Genomic DNA, 26,769 nt, shown 5'->3' on the forward strand with positions numbered 1-26,769 from the left:
GAGCGGACTGAAGAGAAGGTGTGCTGAGTGAAGGCCCTGAGCCAGGGCAAGACGTAACCTTCCCTAGCCTTGGTTTCCCCATCTGTAAAATGGGCATAGTCGTCCTTGTCTCCTGGGCTCAGTGGGACCATGGGGTGAAATTGTGCCTGGAAAGTACGGAGCCATCCGCCTGGCTCTCAGTGGGCCCCCAGTGGCGGCTGTTGCCCGGAAGCACCGAAGACCCTTGCAGTAGACCCCCTCAAGCTCATGGGCTTCCCAGGGGCCATCTAGTTCAGTGGTTCTCAGCGGGAGTGGTTCCGCTCCCAGGGGACATTTGGCCCTGTCCGGTGACACTTCTGGTTGTCCTAACTTGGGGGCAGGTGCTACGGACATCTAGCAGTTGGAGCCCAAGGACGTGGGACAGGCCCCCCACCGAGAATCATCCAACCCCAAATGCCAGAGGCGCGGGGGTGGGGGACCCTGAGCCCGGAGCTGGTCTGAGTCACTTATCTTACCAGCAGGGAAACTGAGGCGCATTGCAGGGAAGGGCTCCGTTGGGGTCCCTTGCACAGCGAGACAGGACAGGGCCAGGCGTGGCGCCCAGGGCCCGGGCTCCTGGAGCAGCTTTTCTGGCGGCTGCGTGTCTGAAGGAGAGCGGGAGAGACCCGGGCCTGTTGGAACCTGAGGCCTGGGCCCTGGGTGCGGGATGGAGTCACGGCAGTTATCCTGGGGACAGAAGTCCTGGACAGGAACTTCATTATGAGGCAGCAGCACCCCCTCGGGTGCCGGCAGTGGGGAGGGGGGCGTGTGCCTGGCACGGGGTGTCCTGGCTCAGCCAGCCACTGGAGGAGGGGCTGCACCTCGGGACTGGACCGCGGTGTAAAGTCCCGGCCTCAGAGCTGTGACAACTCACAGGGTGAAGTAGGGGTCTGGGGTAATGGGGGTGTCAGGGACAGCTCCCCCATCTCTGCTCCGGCGAGGCAGGGTGCCCCCACCTTCTGATGAGGAACAGTGGGGTGGACAGTGTTTGGGGAGCACGGCTTCACCATGCGTTTATGCGGCCGTGTTTCTGCCTGGCTGGAGGAGGGGCAGCTGACGTGGGAACCCAGGAGGCAAGAGACCTGGGTCTGAGCCCTGATCCTGCTGCTAACATGCTGTGTGACCTTGAGCCAGTCTCTTGCCCTCTCTGGGCACCCAGTTCCCTGCCAATCCACAGAGGGGTGGGGAGACATCTGTGGTTCCCTAGCCGTCTGAAGGAAGCCCTCAGGTTCTGGCCAGGGTCCTCGGGGCTCAGGGAGAAGACACTGGATGCCTGGGCTTCCGCTCCCTCTGTCCCTGTCTGGCAGTTTGTATGCCCAACCATCCATCCTTCCTTCCTTCCTTCCTTCCATCCATCCATCCATCCATCCATCCATCTCCTTGGAGAAACATTTACTGAGCCCACATTGTGCACCAGGGCCTGTGCCGGGCATGGGGCACTGCTGCGTCGGGAAGGTTACAGTCGGACGGGGACACAGCCTGGAGACAAACAGGATACGGCGTGCTGGGGTCTTCCAAGGGGTGAGGGAGCAGAGGAGCCTGTGAGGCTCTGGGGGCCTAGCCAGCGTTCCTGGGAGCAGTGCCATGTAGGCTGGGACTTGGCAGTGGTAGGTGAGTGGATTAGCCCAATGAAGAGAAGGAAGACGTATGTTTTGCAGGCAGAGGGACTTGGAGGTACCAAGGCCTGGAGGCTACAGATCGTATGGCAAGTTCTAGAAAGTGTGGTTGGGTGTGGAATAGGGAGGTGCCTGGCAGGAGGAGGCTGGGCCATCGGGCCAGGTCAGCCCCTAATTGGCATTGCCCCCTGGAGGTGGGCTTCCTGGGGCCCTCCCGTGACAGCCTCTGCAGGGGGAACCGGACAAGCCCCCCCGAAGGCTCCCCACTGAGCCCTGTGCCCCACGTGCCACCCAGTTACCACTGCGGCGCCCCCACTGCGGGCTCACGCAGCTGCTCTCTGCACCGAGGGCTCCTGCTGCTGAGCTAACCGCCTTCCCCTCCAAGAGCTGGCCCCCCTGGGAGCCACCCAAGGGACCCTCCGGAGAGGCTTTTGTCTTCTCTTTATTGTTTTTAACTGTCTCCGCGGATCACTTAAGTAACATGCATCCATTGTGGGGAAATGAGAAGCTCGGAGCGGGGGAGGCCCCCACTCTGGCCTCCAGAGTGCTGTGGGGACGGTGGAGCCTGCCCCCACACGGACCATCCGGTCCCTGCACCAGGCACGGCCCCTCCTCCAGCGCAGGGACCTGTCTTGGCCAGGGAGCCTGAGGTCTTGGACCAGGTCTTGTCCCTGAAACGCTCCTTCTCCGTGGCTGTGCATCCTGCCCGGGTATAAAGTTTGGACCCAGAGCGCCCCGCTGGGAAGAGTTTAGGGGAAGGACCAGCAAGGGGCTGGGTCCCTTCCTGGTACCAGCGGTGGGAGGGGCACCCAACCTCCTGCCTCAAATGGGAACCCTGGCATCACTGGACCTGCCATGCAGGGCAGAGGACTCACGAGGAACAGCCACGAAGGCTGAGCTCAGTGCCGGAGCATGGGGCTGTTGTCAGAGGTCGGGGCGGGGGGGAGGGTGCGATGGGGCAGCCATCTGGTTACTGGGCAGGGACCTGGCCTCCCTGGGCCTCTGCTCCCTCGAGGTGCCCAGAGGCAGGGCGGAGGGCCCGGAGGCCTGGCCTCTTTCACAGCCTCCTCTTGGCTCTGGGCACCCACTCCAGCCAGGCCCCAGGCGTGAAGCCCCCCACCCCATTCCATCTTCCGGCCTCCCCTGCGCCGCCCCAGCAACGCTCGTCCCTGAGGAGCCTCTGATGTGTTAGCAAGAGTCTCATTTGCTTGTTAACATCTGATCTCAGTTGTGAGGCTGTAATCCCCGAGTGTTCTTCGTGTCCCTTAGGTCCTTGTGCGTGCGGTGTCTCCCGAGGCTCCTTAGATTGTTCCCTGGGGGTAGGAGGACAGCAGCTTCTCCACACGCTCCCTCTATGAGTGGGGCCCTGGCCACGGTGCCACCTCGTGGGGCCACACATGGGGTGCCCGGAGTCCCCTCCCTGGACACGAGGGTCTCCATCAGAACAGAACAACGGGGCAGGTGAAAGTCTCAGCGACCCCGGTGTGTCTGAGCATCTGGTCTCTTCGGGGTTCGCCTTCGACCCCCGTCTCAGCTCCAGTCCGGGTTGCGAGGACGTGCGAGTCGCCGTCCTGAGCCTCGGCTTCCTCATCCCTCAAATGGGCCTCACTGTAGCCTTGCCCACCGGCCACCGTGGGCAGCGCAGGAGGATGGGTTTGCCGCGCGGGGCTGGAGAGCTAAGGGCTGGGAGCAGATAATGGCTGATCCCTCGCTTGCTTCCCTTTATGCCGGGAGCCCTCCTCCTCCAAGGAACCCTCCCCCAGCTGGGTTGCTAGGCTACACACAGGAGCCGACTCATGAATTGCTTTACAACAACTCATCCGAGTTAATAATGCTCAGGATCGCGCTATTGATGATTTCTCATGCCCAGCGCTGGGGTAAGTATGTTACATCACCATCTCATCTGATCTGAGAGCTGTGAGAGCCGTCCGTCCCCTTTTGTGGATGAGGGGATTGAGGCTCAGCGAGGGGAAGGCACTTGCCCAAGCTTGCCCAGCCAGCACGTGGCAAAGCTGGGATTCGGAGTACAAAGCCACGCTGTCATCAGCGAGCCGCGTGTCTGCAGGACCCGGAGCTGGGCCCTGGGAACGCGGGGCCGACGAGTCTGGTTGGAATAAACCAGGGCGCCCTCTGAGCTCGCTGCCCTGCTCCCGTGTCTGTCCGTGCAGATCCCTGGGAACAGAGGTGGGGGAGGGGGGTGCCTACTGGTAGGGGGGTGCAGGCATGTGGGAGGAGCCAGCTGCTGGCCCCATATGGTGGCTCTGCCCACTCTGTGGTGCCGGGAGGGGCTCAGTGGAGAAGGTGGGGGAGGCGGGAGCTCCTGGTGTACAAGTGCCACTTTGGGGAGCCGGTTCGTGTCAGTTTCGTTCCAGCCCCACCGCGTGGGGGGCAGGGCTAGGGGGCCTCGAGCGCTATGCGCAGTGTTCATTCTCATGGCGACTCTGATCCCCCTTGTACGGATGCGGCTCAGAGAGCTGCAGTCACCTGTCCCAGGTCACACAGCTAGTCAGAGGCAGAGGTGGGATGAGCCCCCGCTGGGATGTCCAGGCCTGTGCCCAACACCCGCATGGGGCACCGCCTCTTTGAACCAGGATTCACCGCCTTCTGGGGCGCTGGGCAGGAGCTGCTGGCTGGTGGGTGATGTCGGCGCCTCCTTCACCCTCTCTCTCCTGATCTGCTACATCCAGGTACAAAGGCTTCATCAAGGACTGCCCCAGCGGGCAGCTGGATGCTGCAGGCTTCCAGAAAATCTATAAGCAGTTCTTCCCATTCGGAGACCCTACTAAGTTCGCCACGTTTGTTTTCAACGTCTTTGACGAAAACAAGGTGAGCTGGGGGTGGACGGGGCCTGCGCCCGGCCCAGGGTCTCCTCCCTCCTGCAGGTGCATCTCCACCCCGTGCTCTCCTGCCGGCGTTCCACACACACGTGTGCACACGCACGCACACGCACATGAACGTGCACACACGTCTGCGATGCATGCACTTGCATGTGCTCCACGTGTACGCACACGTATGTGTGCAAGTACACACGTGCACGTATGTATACCTTGACCTTTTTCTTACAAGCACAGAATGCAAAGGCCTGCAGGGATAATAACCGGATTTAGAATCCTCACTGGCCTTGACTGAACACGGACTCCATGCTCAGCTTTTCACGTGGATTGTTTTGAGTGAGGCTTTACAACCAACTACCTGTGGGGAATGTCCTTTTAACACCCCCATTTTGCAGATGGGGAAACTGAGGCCCTGAGCGTCACACAGTATGGGATCTTTCATGCCTGGCTCCTTTCGCATCATGTTTTCAAGGCTCATCTGTGTTGTTGCATGTGTGCCCTCCTGGCGGTGGCCGTGCCGACAGTTGGCATATCTGCTGTCAGGGCGCCCACAGTCCTCAGCACTCTGTCCCACGCCTGCGTTTTTCCAGGCTTCCTCACATTCACGGTGGATTTACTGTAACTTGTTTTCACGCTCTGGACTGTTGGGCACTCGACTGTTTCTGTGCTGTCACACCCTGGCTTTCTCCCCAAGTATCCTCGGGCTGACAGTCACGCTGCCTGGCTCTGGGAAGAGCTCTGCCCTCCCCAGGCCTCAGTTTCCCTATTTGCAAAACGAACAGGTGGGATTAAACCATCTAGAGCCCTGCCCTCCTCAAAATCAGAGCCTGCAGTTCTAGGCCAAGGAGAAAGGAGATTTCCAGCTGGCCCTTGCCCAGAGAGGGTGTGCATGTGCGCGAGGTGCCTTCTGGCTCTTTCTCCCATCAGATGTGGAGTTGGGCTCTGCCTTTAGCCTCACTCCTTCTTCTGTCCCTCCTGCAATCCATCTGTAATCCTACCCCCCCACTCCATTCCTTGTCCCCTGTCTCCGACCCTCTCCACTTGGGTGTCCATCCATCGGCCATGGGTATCTGGTGCCCGCTGCCCATCACGCATCCAAGGCCCAGCCTGACCAGAGCCCCGGTACTGACTGAGGCCACCCTGCCCCTCTCTCCTGTCAGGACGGGCGGATCGAGTTCTCTGAGTTCATCCAGGCGCTGTCGGTGACCTCAAGGGGAACCCTGGACGAGAAGCTTCGGTGTAAGTCCTGTCCGTGGGTTCTGTAGGCAGCACCTGGTGGGGCCCAGGCTGGAGGGAGCCCAGGTAGCTGCGCCAGGTTGTCATTCCAGGGCTGAGCGATGGCACAGATGTCCTGCCTTTCCAGGTCAGAGGAGCTTCCCTGGGGTGGCCGTGTAGGAGGAATACGGCTTACTGAGGCAGGGTGGACAGATGGGGTGGCCAACAGGTGTAGACGGGTAGTGTCGCTTTGCATTAAAAGACCGGGTTCCAGTGCTGGCAGCCCCTCTTGGGACGCTGCTGTGTTGATGACAGGTCTCATTCGTGCACTGACTCACTCGCTCACCCAGCGGATACCCACAGGTCACGGCCACAGTCCGTGCCGCCCAGCAGGCCAGGAAGCCGCGGGAGACTCGGATAGGCAGGCGCCCGCTCTCCTGGCTGGCAGTCTAGCAAGGGGACATGATTTGGAAAAATCCCATAAAACTGCAGCCGAGGCGGGAAAGGGTGGGTGAGCAGCCAGGAGAGCCACTGGCTCTGTGAAGGGTCAGGTGCTGAGCCAGGCAGGGGGCGAGCGGGCCCCGGGCGCGAGGAGGGAAGAGGGTGTGCGGAACAAGGGAACAGCATTGCGAGGCCGCAGGGCAGAGCGGGCAGGCCCATGCTGGACCACGGGTGGGGGCAAAAGGGGGTCTGGAGAGAGGGTGGAAACCGTTGAGCCCGAATTCACTGCTTTCCTGGACCTTTATACCGCATTGCGTTGGCAGCTAGAAAACCCAGCAGATTCTCTTTCTTTCTTTTTTTTTTAGGAATAAAGGAGAATTTTATTCGTGTAAAAGCTACCCCCCCACCCCTATCTGTGGCATATTATTTTATTTTCTAAGTTGACCATAGCAGGAAGCTGCGTGGGAGGGGAGTGAGTGGAGAGGAGGTGGAGACTGGGGGGCGGAGGGAGAGGGTCTCATTAGGGCTTCCTCCTGACCCCCCCCCGAGCCTCAGCCCCTGCTCTGCAGACCCAGAGCCCCCTCCTCTTTACCTTCAGTTTTTTTAAAATCCCTAGTTGAAATGGTACCTGTGTCAATGTGTGTGTGTGTCTGTCTGTCCATCCCTCTTTGTCCTGATGTGAATCCTTGTTGTGGATGAGTAATGGGGCTCCCCCGCATGTTGAGGGGCTGGGGGTGGAGCGTGGCAGAGGGGGTGACTCCGCCCCGCTGCTTGATCACAGGGGCCTTCAAGCTGTACGACCTGGACAACGACGGCTACATCACCAGGAACGAGATGCTGGACATTGTGGACGCCATTTATCAGATGGTGGTGAGGCCTGGGTCCTATGGGGTAGGAGAGGCAGGAGGGGTGTCCCATTTAGGGGCAGGATCTGGTCGGCCTCCAGGGAGCCTGCTCCCATAACCGCTCTCCCGCCCGGGGTGAGAGTTGGCCAGGAGAAGGGTCACTGTGTGCATCTGCGATGTGGACAGTGGCTGGGGTGACAGTGGGGCTGACGGGGGCAGAATATTCTAGAGCAGAAGGCAGAGAGGGCAGGGGTGGGGTGGGGAGTGGGAGGAAGAGTGGTCCGCATCTGGAACCTGCCCAGATCTGGGGGGCGGGTTTTTAGCCAGCACCTCAAAGCCCGGAGTGCCGGGAGCCCACCGCCTACCTTGTCTCTCTGTGGCAGGGGAACACCGTGGAGCTCCCCGAGGAGGAGAACACCCCCGAGAAGAGGGTGGACCGGATCTTCGCCATGATGGACAAGGTGAGCTTGGGTGAGGCTGCTTCTTGACCAGGGAGCTGAGGTGTGGGAGCCAGGCCCTGGGCCCCAGTGGGTGGGCCGCACAGACCCTCGAGATGCAGGGATGTCCAGTGCAGGTCGCGAGCCATCAGACGTCCCCGTCAAACGTCCAGAGTTTTAAATAAGTTTAGCCAATACTTCGTCTTTCCCCGGCTTAGGTTCTTAACTGTTTTGACTTCTTGACGTGGACCCCTTTGACGTCCTGGAGAAGTCTCTGGGCGTCTCAGAGTAACGGCATCAGCGCATCCAATCAAATGTATAGGATCAGAAAGGAAGCTAAAGATTTTGGAATACAGCCATCAAAATATTTTTTAAAGAGAATTTGCGCTGTGGCATTCTGGAAGCTTCTTCACGAACACATTAAATAAGAAGGTGTGGCGGTGGGTGTCACCACCCCCCTGTTTCCAAGTGGTGACAGGCGTACATGGCACCTGCAGTCGCGGTGATGTGCTGTGACATTGCCCGTGACCCCCACGGTCGACACAGGTCACGGGTGCTGCTGGTTCTCTCGGGCATTGTCAGCTACCATCATTGTGGACGGAAAAGCTAACTTTCAGTTAGAAGTTAGTGAATAGAAAGACCTCGTTTTTTTCCCGTCTAAGTTTACAGACCTGCTGCATTCTGGCCACAGACCCCAGGTTAAGAAATCCTTGTTTATATCAAACTTTTTTTTTTTTTTAAGTAAAATAACTTTGTTTTTTATTGGAAATTTGATATGGTGATGGTAGGTCAACCCGATATTGCTTGTTTTAAGGCAAAGAACACAAATTACGGTGACAGTGGGCTTATTTTTTTTAAGGTTTTATTTATTTATTTGACAGACACATATAGATATAGATATAGATAGCTATTATCTATATATAGAGAGAGAGCGAGAGAGAAAGCACAAGCAGGGGAGTGGGAGAGGGAGAAACAGTTTCCTCGCTGAGCAAGGAACCCGATGCGGGGCTCGATCCCAGGACCCTGGGATCACGACCTGAGCTGAAGCAGACGTTTCACCGACTGAACCAGCCAGGCGCCCTGGCAGTGGGCTTGTTGGTACGTTCTGGCAGGATCCAGGTGCTTGCCCTGAAAGCTTGGAGCCTGAGATCAGCACCTGGCAGAGAGGCGGTGAAGACCTCTAGGTTCAGACTGTGCTGGTTTCTCGGCGATGGTGGAAAGACGCTCCCACGGCGTGTGAGTGACGGATACTGCCTTTGTCACAGGGTGGTCGGATGCTGTTTAATGCCAAGGCCACACACTCCTTAAAGCTCCCTGAGTCATACCTCCTTTATTTAGGGACACAGAGCACACCACCCACCCAGACTGGTGTAAATTCTGCCTTCCCCAGTGACTAGCCATGGGGCTCTGGGGTGGTGACCGAGCCTCAGTTTCCTTGCCAGCAAAAGGGGGATAAAAGCAGCACCCCTTCTTAGGGCGGCCGTGAGGAGCCCATGAGACCAAGCATGAGACACGGAGCAAGCTCAGGGCCTGCAGTGAGCCACCTCTCTGGGCCCTTTTTTGGGGGGTGGGGGGGTCTCACGGGTTTCGTTGAGAGATGCTCAGGGCAGGGGTTCTGGCCCAACTCACTGCTACCCTGAGAGGCCCACTCAAGTCCTTCTTCGTGAGCTCTGCTCGGGCTCCTGGCGTCTGGTGTAGGCTGCTCTGGGACTGGGTGAAGTGCCCTTGCAAGAGTGACTGCAGAGAAATGCAGTGGGCTCTCAGCCCCTGGGGATTAACCGCCATTTATGGGAATTCATTGCAGTGCTCATGGTAAGTATGGAGTTAGGGGCCCAAGGTCACCTTGCCAGGAAGTGCCCTGGTCTCTCTGCCGCCTGACTCCTCCTACCTAGCGAGCCTCACCGCCTCCTTCCAGACCTAACTTTGGAAGCTCTCTCCTGGCCAGGCCTGGGATGGGCTTGGGGAACGGGTGTCCGGGGTCCAGGCCAGAGCCCCCTATCCTAGGAGGCTGGTTGTCCCCCCACCTTCAGCCACCTCTCTCTGCTTGCAGAATGCTGACGGGAAGCTGACCCTGCAGGAGTTCCAGGAAGGATCGAAGGCAGACCCCTCCATCGTGCAGGCGCTGTCCCTCTATGACGGGCTGGTATAGTCCAGGGCCCAGAGCCGGGGTGAGTGGAGGGGAACCTGGGGCTTGGGGTTGGGGCAGCGGGGGAAAGCCAGTCCCAGGACGCTTAGGATTTGCTGGGTCTCCTGGCAGTCCTTGGGGTGTGCCCCGCTGGAGCTCAGCTGGTAGGAGGTGGCCTGGAGGTAGGCTTCTCATCAGCTACAGCCCCTCTATTTTTGTTATTTTTATATTCCCAGATTCAGCCCGAGAGTTTGCTTAAGTAGAAGTTTCCCTGAATTGGAAACGCTTTGAAAAGCACAGTTGTTGGGGGACGGTGGGGAGCAAGGGCTGCGCACGGCCTCCACGTGTGGCCTGTGGAAGCCCCGAGCCCCGGCTCTCCTGCTCAGTAGCTCAGATATGGTTTCTGGTTTTATCCAGTCGAATTTGCTGGAAGTGCTGAGCCATAGCGCCCAGAAAGGCCTCTGTGGCCGGGAGAGGACTGTCTCCCTTTTTCTTCCTGATTCTCCCCTACCTCTTTTTTCTGCCTCCTCTCTGTTCCGTCCTCCGTGCTGTGTGTGAGGAATGGGGGTGTTGATCACCCCAATGTCATTCTTGAATGTGCCTTCTGGTGGAGGAACGATGCGTTCCCCTGGTGTGTATCTGAGGAGGATTGTGGGATACGTGTGTGTTCGGATTCACTAGAGACCACTCGAGTCTTCCCGTTTGCACCCCCTCCCATCTTAGACCCCCCCCCCCAGCCCTGCCTCAGAGTTCCAGTTGCTCCACAGCCCTGCCAACACTGGATATTCTCTGTCTTTTACATTTAACACATTTTGGTGGGTGTGTCGTGAAGGCTCGTAATTTTAATTTGCCTTTCTCCCGTGCGTACGGATGTCGGGTACCTGGTCATATGTACGTCATCCTTTTGGGAAGTGCCATCTTAAATATCTGTTGTGGAATGCTGGGTTACCTCAAAACAGCTGCTGAAAAGAACAGACATCAGGAATTTGGGCACAGCTTGGCTGGGGGCCTTGGGCTTGAAGTCTCTCCTGAGGATGTAGTCAGGCTGTCAGCAAGGTGACCAGCCATCCCTGTTTGCCCAGGACTGTCCCAGATTTAGCACCGGAAGTCCCAAGTCCCGGGAAACTGCTCAGCCTCAGGTAACCCAAATAATCCTCAGCTGCTGGCCAGGGCCGCGGTGTCATCTGAAGGCTTGGCCGGGGGGCACCCACTTCCAAGCTCACTCATTTGGATCAGCAGCCTTAGTCCTCTCTGCGGACTTCTGCACAGGGCCGCTGGCTTCCGTCAGGGTGAGCTTCCCAGGAGGGAGGGGAACGAGAACCCGAGATGCAGGTATCCATCTTTTCATAATCTAATCTTGGAAGTGACCCCTCATCACTTTTTTTAGGAGTACATTGGCTACATTAGGCTATGTGCATTTCTTTCTTTTTTTTTTTTTTAAGATTTTATTTATTTATTTGACAGAGAGAGACAGCCAGCGAGAGAGGGAACACAAGCAGGGAGAGTGGGAGAGGAAGAAGCAGGCTTCCCAGCGGACCAGGGAACCCGATGCGGGGATCCTGGGATCATGCCCTGGGCCGAAGGCAGACGTTTAACGACTGAGCCACCCAGGCACCCCAGTGTGCATTTCTATATAGATTTTAGAATCCATGTATCCATTCTACACACACACATACACACAGTGGGATTTTGATTGGGATTGAGTTGATTCTACAGTTGAGTTTGGGGGAGAATTGGCATTTTTGTTGTGTGGAGTGTTCTAATCCATGAAAATGGTATATCCATTTATTTAAGTCTTTCAAATTATTCCTCTGGGACGTTTTATTGATTTCAGCTAAAAGGTCTTTCACATCTTATGATAGATCTATTCCTTGATATTCGGTGTTTTTTTTAAAATTGTATTACTCATTTATTTTTGGTTTCTAGAAATTCAGCTGGTTTTTGTTTATTGATGATATATCTAATGGTCCTGCTAACATCACTTATCAAATCCAAGAATCTACCTTCAATTCTTTGGGGCTGTCTATGCTTTATTTCTTCCTCTCCTGTCCTTCCACTATCTGTTTCTTTGTCCTGCTTCCTCACACTGGCTGGGCCCTCCAGAGCAGTGTCACTTAGGAGTAGCAATGGTGAACATTTTTGTCTCACTCTTGGTCTTGGGGGACAGCTTTCAATAATCCACTATTAGTTAGATTAATTTATAATTAATTCAATAATTATTATTAGAGTGTCTGGTATAGGTCTTCTGTTGATAGGTTTTGTCAGATTTAGAAAGTTTCCTTTCTAGTTCACCATGCGTTGTTTTTTATTTATGTTTATTTATTTTAAGTAATTGCTACTCCCAACGTGGGTCTCGAACTCACAACCCCGAGATCAAGAGTCCCGTGCTCTTCCAACTGAACCAGCCAAGGGCCCCACCTAGGAGTCATTTTTTTAAAAAATCATGAAGAGTGTGGAGTTTTATAAAAAAAAAATTTCTGTATCTACCAGGATGCTTATATGACTTTTCTCCTTTTTTGGGTGTTAACCTGGTGAATAACACGGATTGGATTTTGAATGCTAAGCCACCCTTGCACTCTTAGAATAGACTCCACTTCCACTAGGTCTGTTAGCCTTTTATGTATCATCAGATTTGATTTGCTGATACTTTATTTCCGGGTGCTTGTGCCGTTCCGAAGTTTCTGAGGCTGCTGCTGTTGATGGTCTTCCACAAGAAATCCTTTCCCTGGAGGAGACCTTAGCCAATATGTTGAAACAGAACACAAAAAGTTTATTTTTAAAAACCTTCACGTATAACCCAGATATAACCACTGGGAGCATTTTGGGTCCAGGGTGATTCAAAAGGAATCGAACACTCACAAAAACTTAATACTCAGGAACTGGGTCACATGGGGATATACAATCAAACCAATTTCTAAAGGAACCATCGTAGTTATTTCTCTGATTTCAGAAGCACTCGGTATGTGGCTCTGGGTCCCACGGCGCATATGGTCCATTGTCTCATTTCCCAGAGGTTTATTTTGCATTACCACCAGTGGCCTCCGTGGCAGCTGTCCTGTGACGTGCTGCTTTGTGTCCCGCAGGCTGTGGAAAAAGTGGTACAAACATAGGTTCTTGATATATCCGCCCCTCCAGAAAAACTCACACGGTGTCACTAATTTCTTTATGGTGTGTGATTATTTTTCAATCACCCTAATTGTTTCTGCCTTACAGTTTTCTGTGAACACATATGTGTTTGTATTTCCTCAGCAACAATGAGTTCATAACCATATGTTGTTGGCTGTTTTTTTTTTTTTTTAATGAACAACTTATAGGAAACATTTATGTTTCCTTTTGGAGACTTAACACTAAGAAAAGAGTTGTGTGTGTGTGTGTGTGTGTGTGTTATAATTTTTATTTTGTTATATTAGTCACCATACAGTACATCCCCAGTTTTTGATGTAATATTCCATGATTTTTTTTTTTTTTAGAGAGAGAAAGAGCAGATACGAGCAGTGGGGAGGGCAGAGGGAGAGGGGGAGAGAGAGAATCTCAAGCAGGCTCCACGCCCAGTGCAGAGCCTAATGCAGGGCTCAATCTCATGACACCGAGATCGTGACCTGAGCCCAAATCAAGAGTCAGACACTTAACTGACTGAGCCATCCAGGCCCCCCCAAGAAAAGATATTTTTAACGTGTTTTACCCAACTTGGCACGAAGTTCACATCATGCTGTATCTGCCCGGGCTTTCCTTAACACCATTTATGGAGACACCCGTCTGAGCCTCACCAGCAACATGACAGCCAAGAAGATGTTACTTTATTTCCACGACAAGCTTTTCAGACAACCTTCCTGTAGCTCCTCCCCAAAATTGCCCTCTTCCTTTTCTCAGGCTTGGCCTAGAACCTGCTGGATGGTGATTCTACCCAACTTGTGTTCCATCGTTTCTGCGATTGATTCACCTTCTCAGATTCCTGATGTATCATAATCGTTAGATACGTTACTGTTACATAATTCACTGAGTCACTCAGGAACTGAGATCCTGCCTGTTTTCTACATCAGTAAAAATGTGGTTCGAGACCATTGTTTTTAATAGCTGCATAATATTCTGTCGTATAGCTGGGCCATAATTTACCCAGTCCTGTGCTGTGGGACGCTTAGGATGCTGGAAAACTTGAACTGGATTTTTAAAAAAACCTTGTATTCCCAAGCAGTGGTGGAGCGAATGGTGTCATCCCATTACTGACCACCCTCCTTCAGAATCACCAATTCGCCACCAATCTTATACCGTCTATACCCTGGATATACACATTTGGAGTGGGTTCCTTTGAAGCAAATTCAAGACATTCTATCATTTCATACCTAAATATTTCAAAATATATTCCTAAAAGATAGCCGTCCTTTACAAAATCCATAATAGTAGAAAAATCGATACTAATGCCTTAATACCCTCCCAGCCTATAGCTGGTATTCCCGTCTCCTGTTACCTCACGGGGTTTTGTTTATCGGAATCAGAATCTGAATGAATTCCACCTGTTGCAATTGGTTGACAGGCCTCTCAAGTTTATGGTAATGTTTCCCCTTCCCTTTGTGGCTTGCTGACTGGCGAGAAACGTCATCTGTCGAGTCTCCTCCATCTGTGGTTTGCGGATTGCGCCCCCGTGGTGGTTCTCACATGTTCTTCGGTTCCCTGTACTTCCTAGAACCGGGCAGTTAGATCTCCAGGCTTGCCCGCTGCTCAGTTTGGTCCGCCTTGTCGAGAACGCCTCTCAAGTGGGGCTGCGTGTGTCCACCAGGTAGCTGTGAGGTCTGGTGACCTCAGCAGCCGTTGGTGATGACTGCTTCATTCATTCGTTCTGTAGGTGACGTCCTAAAGCTGCCTGTCCTTCTTTTTTGGTGGCTCGGTTGCTTCTACACAGGGAAACTTCCCCTCGTCAACTATTTGGTTACTCCGAAGCCTAGTTTTTAATTGGAAAGGCAGGATAGATAACTCAATTCTTCTTCCTTTTCAGTTTTCAAAATGAGTTGGACTTCTAACATCCTTTGGAGGTGACCAATGACTTTTTTTTTTTTACAATCATGAATTTATGGATTTAAATGCATTTGATGAATTTCATCATGTTTGTGGTTTTCGCCACAACACTGCGGATCGCAAGGGTTCACAGATTGCCACAGAAGGCAAAGCGTGTGATTAGAAACTCAGCCAAATGCCCCAGGGTTGGCACAGGGACGGAAGGCTGAGAGGACACAGGCCTCTCCCTGGGTGACTCTTCCCCCACCTGCACCACGGTGGCTACCCTAACTCTGGTCCCGTGGGGCCTTCCTACTCCTCCAGGGCCGCCGCCACCTAGCTTCTGACTGACCCAGATGATGCTTTCAGGTCGCCTCATGCAGGTCTGGGAAATGGCCCCTTTTGGATCAGACGGCCACGCCCGCGCAGTCGGGGGAGCAGGGACATGGGATTTAAGTGGAGCAGGTTACGGGAAGGATCCGTGGATGGCGCACACGCTAACGGACAGGACGGTCCTCCGTGCCTTTTTACAAATTATATCAAGGTGACATTCACCTAACATAAAATTAACCATTCTGCTTTTTGAATGTTTTTAAAAAAATATTTATTTTAAGGAGGCTCCACATCAGACATGGGGCTTGAACTCATGAACCTGAGATCAAGAATTGCACGCTCTTGGGGCACCTGGGTGGCACAGCGGTTAAGCGTCTGCCTTTGGCTCAGGGCGTGATCCTGGCGTTCTGGGATCGAGCCCCACATCAGGCTCCTCCATTATGAGCCTGCTTCTTCCTCTCCCACTCCCCCTGCTTGTGTTCCCTCTCTCGCTGGCTGTCTCTGTCTCTGTCGAATAAATAAAATCTTTAAAAAAAAAAAAAAAAGAATTGCACGCTCTCGCGACTGAGCCCGCAGGGCGCCCTGTCCCAGAGGGGAAGGGCGGGTTCAAATGAACCGTTTTCAAGTGAGCAGTTCAGTGGCGTTTCGTACATTCACAACGAGGCACAACCACCCCCTCCCTCTAGTTCCAAAACATCTGTATCCCTCCCAAATCAGACACCGTATCCACTGAGCAGTTTCTCCCCAGCCCCCCTGAGACTAAGCCCCCCGCGACCCCAGCCCACCTTCTGCCTCTAGGGATCTGCCTGTCCGGGACATTTCACGAAAGTGAAATCTGTGGTCTTTTGTGTCTGGTTCCTTTCACTCAGCGCCATGTTTCCAGGTCCGCCCGTGTTGTAGCACGGGTCAGGACTCGGTTCCTTCTTCCGGCCGAGTCGTGCTCTGCTGTATGGACAGAGCACGTTCTGTTCCTCCCGTCCTCATCCGTGGGTGGACATCGGGGCTTCCACCTTTAGACAACGGTGAACGGTGCTGCCGTGAACGTGGGCATCCGTGGATTCGAGTCCCGATTTTCAGTTCTTTGCGGTATATCCCTAAGAGTGGGAATGCTGGCTCCTGTCGTAACTCCGTGTTTGACTTTTGGAGGAACCGCCGGGCTGTTTCCCACGCAGCCGTGCTGTTTTATGTCCCTGCCAGCAAGGGGGGGTCCTGGTTTCGCCCCACGCTCACCGACACTTGTTATTTCCCTTTGGTCCGAGGAGAGCCATCTGAGGCGGCGTGCAGGGGTGCCTTGGTGTGGTTTTTCTGTACGCTTCCTCGGTGACTCATCCCGTTGACCTTCTTGGCCGGGCCATGCGTTGGTTCCCAGCCGTTGCCAATCATGCGATGTTCTGGCTGCGTCCCGTGTGTCCCACCAGCTCCCCGCTCGCGGACACTGGGTCTGCCCCCTCCCTTTTTATTTTGCTATAACAGATGATCCTGAGGGAAACCCCTTCTTGCTTTCTTTTTTTCTCTTTTTTTTAAAGATTTTATTCATTTATTTGACATAGAGAGAGAGAGAGGGAGAGAGAGCACAAGCAGGGGGAGCAGCAGGCAAAGGGAGAGGGAGAAGCAGGCTCCCCGCAGAGCAGGGAGCCTGATGCAGGACTTGATCCCAGGACCCTGGGATCCTGACCTGAGCCCAAGGCAGACGCTTCCACCGACTGAGCCACCCAGGCGCCCCCACCTGATTTATTTCTTAAGGATGCGTACTGAGCGCCCAATGGGTGGATCAGAGGGTGTGCACATTAAATTGTAGGACTTCCGACAGAATGCCACCCTGCCCCCGGGTGGGGGGCACCCTGCAGTGACTCTCCCAGCAGCCCCGTGGGGTGCGCCCCCGGCAGCCGGCTCTGCGCCTGTCTCACCTCCTTGTGCCTTCCAGGTGCCTGGGAACCACTCGCCTCCTCCCGTGCCATGAGGCCACCTCCGCCCCAACACCACCCTCCTGTGTCCACCCAGCCTTTCTCCGCATCCACACCCAGCCGGGCTGCCCTGGAACCATGAGGCCTGGCTCTCCTCCCCCCTGCCCTGCACCCACCGCCGCCTGAAGCCACCGGCTCCAATTGCCAACCACCTCTGCTTGTCCAGAAACCAACACGAAACGGAACAGGCTCTAGCCCGCTGCAAAACCGAGGACTCGGCTGCTTTGCCGGCAGCCTCTGGGTCCCTCCCGCTCTCCTGCGCGTGTGCTTTTGTTTTTTATTTCAAACAGACATTGGAACAGAAAAAAAACAAAAACAAAACTACCTTCTGTCCTGGAAGGTACAGACTGACAGATGGGGAGAAGGCTACCGTTGACCTCAGAGAACACTGCCTCCCGCCTCGGCCGTCCTGGCAGCCGGAGAGGCCACGGGAAGTCACGGCCTCGGCCGTGGTGCGCTCGGGGCGTCGGGTGGGGGCCCGCCTGATTAACGTTGTTTGTTGTCCCATCCGCGAGCAGCGAAACCCCCTGCGTGGCTAGGAGGATTCACGATGAGGATGAGGATGATGATTTTTTTGTGATAACAGTATTGTGCTTTTTGTGGGGAAAGTGAGTTTTTTTTATACATATATAATTGATATCTTTTATTTATTGGTTGTTAACTGTTGCTGCTGCCTCGTGTGTCCAAAGCTCCCAGGGATGCGGGGCCTCTCGTTTACATGTGCACGCCCTCGCCCACCTGCCCACCTGCGCTTGGGAGGATGGTGGCCTGCAGCGGCCAAGAAGCCAAAAAACTTTTTTTTTCTTTCTCTCTCTCTCTTTTTTTTTTTTTTTCCTTCAGATACTGTGCTCGATGTTTGGAGAGGGGGAAGGGTGGGTTTCTTAAATGGCTAATGCACTGTTCCCCTCCCCCCGCAGCCCGAATGCCTCCTCTTGAACCCCTTTTCTCAGCTTCCTGTCCACACTCCCCATCCCGTGTCCTCCTCTGGGTCCACAGCATCTTTTCCGAGGACAAACAGGGGACATCTTTTGGTTTCTCAACTCTTGCTTTGCTGTTTGCAGCAGCATGGAGCCTGGGAGCCAGCAAGGGAGGGCTGGGTTCTTCAGGAAAGGGGAGGAGGACCCTCTTCGCCAGCAGGTGAGCAGAAGGAAGGGCTCCTTCGCCCTCCATGCTGGATTTTGAAATTGTCGCTCAGTTCTCTCCCACTTACTTTTCTGCCTGCCTGTCTGCCTTGTCCAGTAGACCGCAGGGCATCCTCCTTCCTTGCCCTCTCTCAGCTCAGATGCTGGGAGGGAGGGCAGGAGAGAAGGGCTGCAGGCTATCCCATTCGGTAGTGGTCGCTCCTAGGGCCTACGGTCCACATGTGCTCATAGGAAGCTTCTAACCCCGCCTGCCACCGAGACAGGATGGCCCCAGAACTGCCACCGGGAAAGTCAGATGACCTTGGACCAGAGGCCATGAGCCTGCGGCTGTCCCTGCTCTGCGATTGTGGGCAGACCCAGGCCTCTCTGGGCCCCAGCTACCCCAGGTGCAGAGCCAGGAGGCTCGGGCTTCTTGATCTGGAAGGTCCCCTTCCATGCTGACACTGGATAATTGTAAGCCTGGGTTTTTTACAGTTTATGATTCTGCGGTCTGTGGCTAAGTTTGCCAGACCCCAACAGACACGGGAACTGTCTGAGTCACTATTTTGTCTCTTGGCACAAGTCTCTGGGGATAGGGCAGCCGCCGGTTGTGGTGTGTGAGCTCAGATGACCTACCTGGTTCTCTCTGCAGTTCTTCCTGGTCCCTCCTGGACTCTTCAGCTGTCTTTTTGCCCCAGAACTAGCCCTCATCGAAGGAAGGCTTCTGAGATGGGAAGCAGCCTCCCAGACTATGTAGGGCCAGGCCTGACTCGTGAATTCCTGCTTCTTTGCAAAGTCAGCAGTCTGTCCTCTCCTTGCTTACCCCAGCCCCAGGAGAGGAAAAGCTGGCCCTTGGTTCTCACTTTGAATTGTCCTTGGTTTTCACTTTGCACTTTCCCAGGAGGCCAGAGCGTCTGCTAATTAACCCTCAGCCAACAGACCCCCGTCAGAGCACGGGGCTTGCATGTCCATTCCCACTGGCTGGATCGCTCAGCCAGTCCCAGACTCCCTTCTTGCTCAGCAGAGCCTGTGGCTGTCCTCCACCTCCACTGTAAGTCCCCAGATTCATGGGGACAGGGAGTGCTTTGATTTTCACAGGCGACTTTGCAGGTTGGGCCCCTCGAGGCCCCTGCGGTCACCTTCCTGCTCAGGCCACTGGCTCAGGAGCCCCAGGACTCCCTACCCGATCCTGGCTCTGACCTAGGACCCTAGGGCAGGAGATTGACTTGGTGGCTTGGGGCTGGAGGAGGGGAGTGCGGGGCCCTTCCCCATGTCACATGACTTCTCTGGCTTCTGCCTGAGCCGCGATTTGCGTCTCTGGCCCAGTGGGGAGGAGCCATCGTGCAGCCCATGCTAGAGGCATCATCTCGGAAAGTGACTGTAGCTCGGAATCACCCAGGGTTACGCGTGTGGATCCCCCTCCCCCCCAGCTCAGGCATCAATTCCCAGGCATCCACGGAGCATCTGCCTGTGAGGCCTTCCTCCCACCTTCTTGCCCTTTGACCTTTTGGTTTGGAGCCATGGGTACGGCTTTTGGCCTTAGCAGGCCTTCTGTGGAGCCATGGCTCAGGCGCCCCTTGGGTCCATGGCCTGGGACAGCCCCGAGCTGCCAGAAGGGCCAGCCTTCTTCCTGGCGGGGTGCTGGACACTGGCCGTTTGTGTCCGAGGTTGCCAAACAGGGACAGTTCTGTCCCCTCCTCTCACCAGGCCTCTAGATCTGGAATCCTGAGCAGCTGTGGGCCTCTGTCCCCAGCAGCGATTTCCACCCGAGGCCCAGGCCGGTCACATGCTGCTCTCTGGGGATTCCAGACCCACCGGAGGCCAGGCTCTCCGTCCCTCTGCCGACCCTCGCTCCTCGTTCCCTGGCCCAGGAGCAGTGGCCCTGGCCTTCTCCTCACAGCGGCCGCTCCCCACTATGTTGGTGGCACTGAGGAGAATGCCAGCGTTCCTAATACTGAACCAGGCAACGTCTGGAATAACGTCAAGGCAAACGTGTGTGTCCTCCTTTCCCCTGAAATACTTTTCAGTTTGACAGCCAACTTCCTAGACGACAGGCACACCTGGGCTTTCGGGAACCTGTCTTTTCTCTGAGGGGAGGAAGGTTGGGGGTGCCCTGGTCCCCTGGGAGAGGCAACCTTTCCCTGGAGAAAGCCCCGCTCTGCGCCCAGCGCAAAGCTACCCGGGTCCCAGCGCAGCCTCGCCTCCGCGTCTGGGGATCCAAGGGGACGCGGACGCGCCCCCTGGTGGCGAGGAGCTGCAAAGGCATGTGGGGGACCCCACAGGCCAACCGGGAGCTTGGAGGGGGCAGCGGGAGCGGGGAGCGCAGGAGGGGACTCCGATCTCACACGGGCTCTGGGCCCCAGCCCTGCATTATTGGCAGCGTGTCTCCCAGATGCCCCTCTTCTAGCTCTCCCGCGGGGATAGCAAGTTAATTAGCATAAGGGCACCGTGATGGGAAGCCTTGCCCTCTACCCATTTTTTTAATATCTGCGGAATAAACCCAATGGTTGATTTTTGAATGAATAAAAGGCTTTTGTTGAATAAACAGCTGGTCCCATCTTCTGTCTTGGCATCTAGGCTCAGGCTCTGTCTACTGCCCGGAATTGGGACAAAAGCAGAACCCCCCCGCTCGCCCCGAAGCCTGTACACTTCCGTTTTCCCTACGTCTTTGCAGGGGCCCAGGGCTCCACGGAGGGCCACGCATTCCCAGCCTGACTCAGTGACTGGCTGTTTCTCTGAGACTCGGGGCAGGTCGTTCCTGCTCAGTTCCTCTGTCCCTCAGATGGGAATAGGTGTCTGCTCGCCCCCCCTCATGGGGCCAAGTGAGGAGCCGACAGCGGGCATGAGCACAGGGGTCAGAGCACCTGGCAGAGGTGGAAGGCCAGTGGGGCAGCCTGAGGTGTCGGGGTGCCCCTGCCCGGGACCTGCAACTTTGTAAAGGAATTTGGGCAACTCTTACAAAAAAAAAAAAAAAAAAAAAAAAAAAAAGTGCAATGTTTCCTGGCTATGGTGGTTTTCTTTCTGTTTGCCTTTCTGACCCCCTCTGAGCCTCTTTTTGGGGTGCTGTCCTGTCTGAATCCGCTGGTTTGTGTCTCTGGGGAAGAAGCAGGCCCTTGCCCTGTGGTGCAGGTGGGGGCAGGGTGAGGCCCTCGGGTGGACAAGGGCCACGTAGCACGCCCAGGCCTCCTCTCGTGGTCCTGTTGTATGTCTTCCATGTCATGCCAATTAAACACGCTTCCTGACTTGTCCTCGCCTCCCTTGTGTGGACCTGTTGCTTTGTCTGTTTCTGTTCTTTTTCATTTCATTTTTAGGCTTCTTCCTCCTCCTGTGACACCCTTTCTCTTGCTTTGGGTGTTGTCTGCCCAGTTTCCCCAAGACACAGACTGTGCAAGATGAGAGCCTTGGGCGTAATGATTCAACCAGAACATTTCAGGGAGTGCGGTTCACCAGAGGGAACCGAGAGCTCACCAGGGTGAGCCCCCACCCCACGTCTCACGCCCAGCCAGCTTGTCCATTCCTGCCGCTGTCACCTCCTGGGGGTCTCTAAGGAGTTTCTCTAAAGATTTTAAATGGTGTGAAAACAAGACGAGGGGCCTGGACTAGTTCTCAAAGGGGGGGGGGGTGGGAGGAACACCCGGAGCGGCCGCCTTGCTTCCAGAGTTGGCTGGGCCTACGGATTGGCTTTTCTAACAAGTTCGCCGGCCATGCTGATGCTGCGGGTCCGGGGACCGCATTTTGAGAACCCCTGGTGAGCTGTTCCCACTGCAGGCGTCCAGTCGGGTCCTAGAGAGGATTCCTGCCTTCGTTTCCCTGGGGGTTCAGGCTCATCGTCCACCTGGGGGAGCTCTCAGAAAGGCACCCCGTGATGTGGCAGTTGGTGGGGCTGCCCTCTGCCGTGGTCCCCTCGGCCTGGAGCCTGGGGTCTTGGGGGGCCTCCTCTTCCCCTCTAGTCCAGTAAGCAAGTGTTTCCTCCACACAGCTGGGCCCTCCACGTGCTGGGTGGTTGGGGCGAGGAGGAATCAGGAGGTGATGGTCCTTGCTCTCCCCAGCTTGCTGAGGAAACAGTAGCTTGGGGAGCAATTAAAGGCGACGTTGCGACAAGAGGGTAATTACTCGTTCGAAATAGACTGTTGCTCTTGGCCGAAGGCTCTTGAAAAACGTGTACATGGATGAGGCCCAAGGGCCAACGTTAGAATGAGCCAGCACCTGCCAGAACAGGCCACGTTTCGGAGTGGGTTTTGTGAAAGGAATCCTCAGACCGACACCGCCTGCAAGACAAAGCTGGAGGCCCCACCCGACTTCCACTTTGGGGCTAAAGCAGCCGCTGAGAAGGGGCACCCAAAGATGGCACCCTCCGTGGCCATGATGGGCACCCCGCAGAGTGCCTTGGCCTGGCAGTGTCTGGAACTCCTCTAGACACATGCAGCAAATCAAAGGCCATGTGGGAAGGCCGTGTGGGGTGGTGGTTAGGGGCACAGGTTCCAGAATCAGACCTGGTTCCCAGCCAGGCTCCAGCACTTGACATTGGGCATGCATTCTGACTGGGTTTTCTGGCAAAAATGCAGGCCCCCAATTGGAGACAGATGATGGCTCCACAGACACCCCCCCCACACACACACCCAACAACCTTGCCACCAGACAGAATGTTATAACAAAAGCAGGTCTTAGTCTCCCAAATGTCCAAATATTACTAGGAAGCAGGTACAAAGGAGCTATACACCTGTACCCATCTGTCCAAGGAGTGGGGGTACCAGGACCCCAGGGCCCTGCCCCAGAGCACAGCTCTAGGGGTCTCAGGCTGCTGAGCTCACTCCTGGGAATCTTTGTAGCCAACCACTTATCTGACAACCTCGCACTTCTAAGAAAAAGGATTTCTAACAGCCCTTTGCTAATGAACATATGTGGTGTCGATTTTAATAAAAGCACGTATTTAAAATGCTAATGTGATACCTTCTGGAGAGCAGATTCCTAACTAGGGTATTTCACATACTAAGGGACGGTCCCTGAGGTGGAGGCTGGGGGTAATCTACGTGCATACCCTCCAGTTCCACCAAAGCATTGGAAGTAAAGAAGCGTGTGGGGGCACCGCTCTCTGGGAATACCGGGATCTGGCTCAAAGGGCTGAGGTGGGGGGAGCCTGGGGCAATGTTTCCAGCACCTGCTGAGCTCACAGTGGGTGTTAGCTGGTGCTAGAGTTGGCTCCAGTCTTTTCTAGGCAGCCTGGGGAGGCCTCTGGAGGGACAAGGTTCAGAACGCCTGCTGCACATGCGCTGTGGGCAAATGGTGGGTCATAGTCCCTTGCTCTGGGTCATGCTGAAGTCTGCCCTGACCTGCCCCTGGCCCAGCCTACCCTGGGCAGCTTACTGTGGGTTGAGGCCCAGTGGAGGCAGAGACCTGGCCTCTTCTTCTCCATTTGGGCCACCTGCTTTTCCAGGATGCCTCTAACTGGCTGCAATTTCCTGGGCGTGATAGCACGGATGAACCCCCCAGGGTGACCCCGTTAATCCCCGCTGAGAGCCTTCCACCGTATCCCCTTACCCTGCCAAACCCAAACTCATGTCTGCATGTTAGAAAGTATCGTCCTAATTCTTCTTCCCCAGAGCCCAACTCAGACATCACCAGGCATAGAGAGGAGGAGGAAAAGAGAAGGTGGGCAGTGAGGACAGGGGGTGGGGAGTGAGATGCTGACCCCAGCTCTGCTGTGGCTGCCTCCTTCCTGCCATCTTTTCGGGTGGGCCTATGCAGGGTGCCTCCCCTGGCAACAGAGTCTGGCTCACATTTAGGGACAGAAACTTTTTACCCTCCAGCTCCCCTGGTCTGGAGGAGCCTGGTCAGGGCAGTGGGCGTGAAAAGGGGCTTTAAGGCCACCTGAGTGTAGGAAAAGCGAGCCCACATAGGTATGATAGGGCCTTCTACTTGCTCTCATATCTCTTGATCCCTTTTAGCAGTACACGGGGCTGCATGGAACAAAGGACTACATTTCCCAGCCTCCCTTGTAACTAAGTGTGGCCACATGACTCAGTTCTGACCAATGGGGTGAGAGTGATGAGCGCAACGCCTCTTTCTCGGCCCCTTTCCCTCTGGCTGGACCAAGGACTTAGAAGCAAGCCTTCCTGAAAACAGGGTCCCTGACCCCGTGGAGCCGCCACACCAGCCCTGGGCCATTTACACAGGCACTGTTAGGAGGAAGAGAAACACACATCTATCTTGATTAAGCCATCTTGGGTCTCTGGGTCAATGGCCACATTTAAATTCTACCTAATATACTGAGCACTCCTCTGGGTCATTTTATTTTATTATTATTATTTTTTAAAGATTTTATTTATTTACTTGACAGAGAGAGGCAGCCAGCAAGAGAGGGAACACAAGCAGGGGGAGTGGGAGAGGAAGAAGCAGGCTCCTAGCGGAGGAGCCTGATGTGGGGCTCGATCCCACAACGCCGGGATCATGCCCTGAGCCGAAGGCAGATGCTTAACGACTGCGCCACCCAGGTGCCCCTATTATTATTATTTTTAAGCAATCTCTATACCCAGCGTGGGACTCGAACTTACAACCCCGAGATCAAGGGTCACATATTCTACCGATTGAGCCAGCCAGGGGCCCCTAGGTCATTTTAAATGATCGGACCTACAAATGTTTGCATCTAAACTCTCAATTTATGCCAAAGTGATTTAATAAAAACTGCACAGTGCAGTGCGTCCCCCACATCACCTCTTCTCACTCACAGCTTCCTTTCTCCTCTTCTTTTCCCACTGTGCCCTCCTCCACAGTCTTGGGGACTCAGGGTTCTGGTGGGGAGGGCTCCTGGGGCAGGGCTTTCTTTTGCTGAAGGACTAGGGGTGGGGGACAGAAGCAAGGGAGACCCTGGGGGGCCCTGCAAGACTAGGCTATGTGGGTCCTTGCTGGGATACCACAGTGAGGGCTCTGGGCAGGCTGGCCTCATGCTAGGGGGCCTGGGAAGGAGGGGAGGACGGGACCAGAACTCCTCACAGTCTCTTCAAATTCCTATCTCAGAAATTGTGCCCTTTTCTCGAAACACCCAAAATAAAGTCATTGCATAAGCAGATCTCAGAATTAACAAATGTGATGAAGCATAAACCAGCATTGTTCAGAGAGAGGGAGGAATGGGTGGGAATCGTCATCTGGCCGAGGGTGGGTTCTATTTTAGTCATGGGTCTGTTCGTTGCCCCAGAGGTGAGGGGAAGTCTTTGTGATATCGTAGAAGGCCCACATTAGTTTTCGAGGATTCCAAAGACCCAATTAATATGTGTCAAAAGGCCTTCCTCCTTTAGAAGGAGCAGATGTGTGCAAGGTCAGAGGCCAGAGCTGGGACCTGGGGGAGAAGGTTACAATGCACCAGCCTTTGGAGGAGAAGGGCGGGGAGCTCCCCGTCACTGGGAGGGAATCATCATTGTCATCAGGGAAAATCTCCAGCCCATTCTGAGATTCAGAGTCACCATACTCATGCATCAAATCAACTAGCCCAATGCTGGGTTTTCTAAGCGATTTCCAGGCAATAGCCTAAAGCTAACTGGCGTCCTTCACCAGCTTCTATGGGGATGAATGAGTCTGATACGTGAGCTGAAGGGGAGGAAAAATTTTCCTTCCTACACTTCCAGGTTCTGTGGCTGGTCCAAGAATTAAATTGACATAAGACAGATGAATGGGAGAAAGCCAAATTTAATTGCATACATACACATGAGATATTTGCATATAATTGCATACATACACAAAAAGATATTACTCAAAAAGGGGCCAGACGATTTATTTATGTGTCATCCTGAGCTCAGGAAGGGGGTAGGGGCTTGGGGTTTCTAGGTGGGGAGGAAGCAATTCACAGAAAGATGAGAGGAAGAAATATATAGGAGACGAAGTTTGCCTTGCTTCGCAGATAAGTCTCTCAGGTGAAAAAAAATGATCTCTGGTAATAGATGCCTTCCCAGTACGGGTACCCTTTCTAATGGAAATTTCCTTTCTATGTAGATTTCCCTTCTACTCTGTTTCTAGAACTTCTCCTGCATCTGCTATTTCTCAAAAATAATCAGCTCAAAATAATCCTGATTCCAAAGAGATATATTTTTGGGGTGGCGTATTCTGCTACCCTTCCGTAGGCTGGGTGTTCATAATGTCAGGCTTTGGCCGCAGCCTTTGATGAATATGCTGGTGGTTCAAGAAGGAGAACGCACCCGTAGGTCGTGAACACCAGCCAGCGACGGGCAACGCCCACCACATGACTCAGTGTGGGGCCCACCTGCAGCCACCAGGGGCCTTCCTGAATGAGCCCCTCCTGGGCTGACCTTGAAGAATGGCAGGATCTCAATGAGTGAGGAGGAGGGAAGGGCATCCCAGGCACGGAACAGCAGGTGCAAAGGTGCAGAGGTTGGAGCATAGGAAATAGACAAACCGGGGCGGTGGGGTGAAGGCAAACAGAGCTGATGGCAGCTGCCTATGTGCCAGTGGAATGTCAGATTTTTCCAGGATATGAATCCACACAGAAAGACAAGATACAGGCCACCTCCAGGGAGCTGGCACCAACACAGGCCAGGGCGGTCTGAGGTTATCGCCCTGCTGCCCTCTCTCTGTGTTTCTCGGGAACCCGAGCAGAAACCCTCTTCTCTGTAATTCACCCATTTTAACTGTTAGCAAAGTGATTCTGACGGTATTGAGCATGATAACGATCCGAGTTAACGCTGCACTCACTGTGTGCTGGGTTTACGTGCATTCTCTCGTTTACTCCTTATGGCAGCGCCCCCTTGAGGCCAGTCCTAGTATTACCACCCCACGTTTCACAGACGGGATGTGAGGCCCAGAGAGGAAGAACTTGCCCAATC

At 54.6% G+C, this 26,769-nt stretch overlaps 1 protein-coding gene across 2 annotated transcripts in view; it reads left to right on the forward strand.

Moving 5' to 3' along the window:
* Nucleotides 1–21,180, forward strand: part of NCS1 (neuronal calcium sensor 1) — a 52,925-nt gene extending 31,745 nt beyond the window's left edge. The window contains exons 3-9 of one of the 2 annotated variants that reach the window (XR_005835283.1): nucleotides 4,322–4,460; nucleotides 5,629–5,707; nucleotides 6,906–6,994; nucleotides 7,353–7,430; nucleotides 9,457–9,574; nucleotides 14,522–14,558; nucleotides 16,778–21,180. Coding sequence is in view for 1 of the 2 variants with exons in the window: in XM_040632070.1 (XP_040488004.1) it covers nucleotides 4,322–4,460; nucleotides 5,629–5,707; nucleotides 6,906–6,994; nucleotides 7,353–7,430; nucleotides 9,457–9,555 (484 nt within the window). In the remaining variant the exon portion in view is untranslated. The remainder of the gene's footprint in view (nucleotides 1–4,321; nucleotides 4,461–5,628; nucleotides 5,708–6,905; nucleotides 6,995–7,352; nucleotides 7,431–9,456; nucleotides 9,575–14,521; nucleotides 14,559–16,777) is intronic. The other variant, XM_040632070.1, reaches the window with a different exon arrangement.
* Nucleotides 21,181–26,769: the final 5,589 nt, after the last annotated feature.

The sequence above is a fragment of the Ursus maritimus genome, unplaced genomic scaffold (assembly GCF_017311325.1).
Source record: "Ursus maritimus isolate PB19 unplaced genomic scaffold, ASM1731132v1 scaffold_17, whole genome shotgun sequence".
Lineage (NCBI taxonomy): Eukaryota > Metazoa > Chordata > Mammalia > Carnivora > Ursidae > Ursus > Ursus maritimus.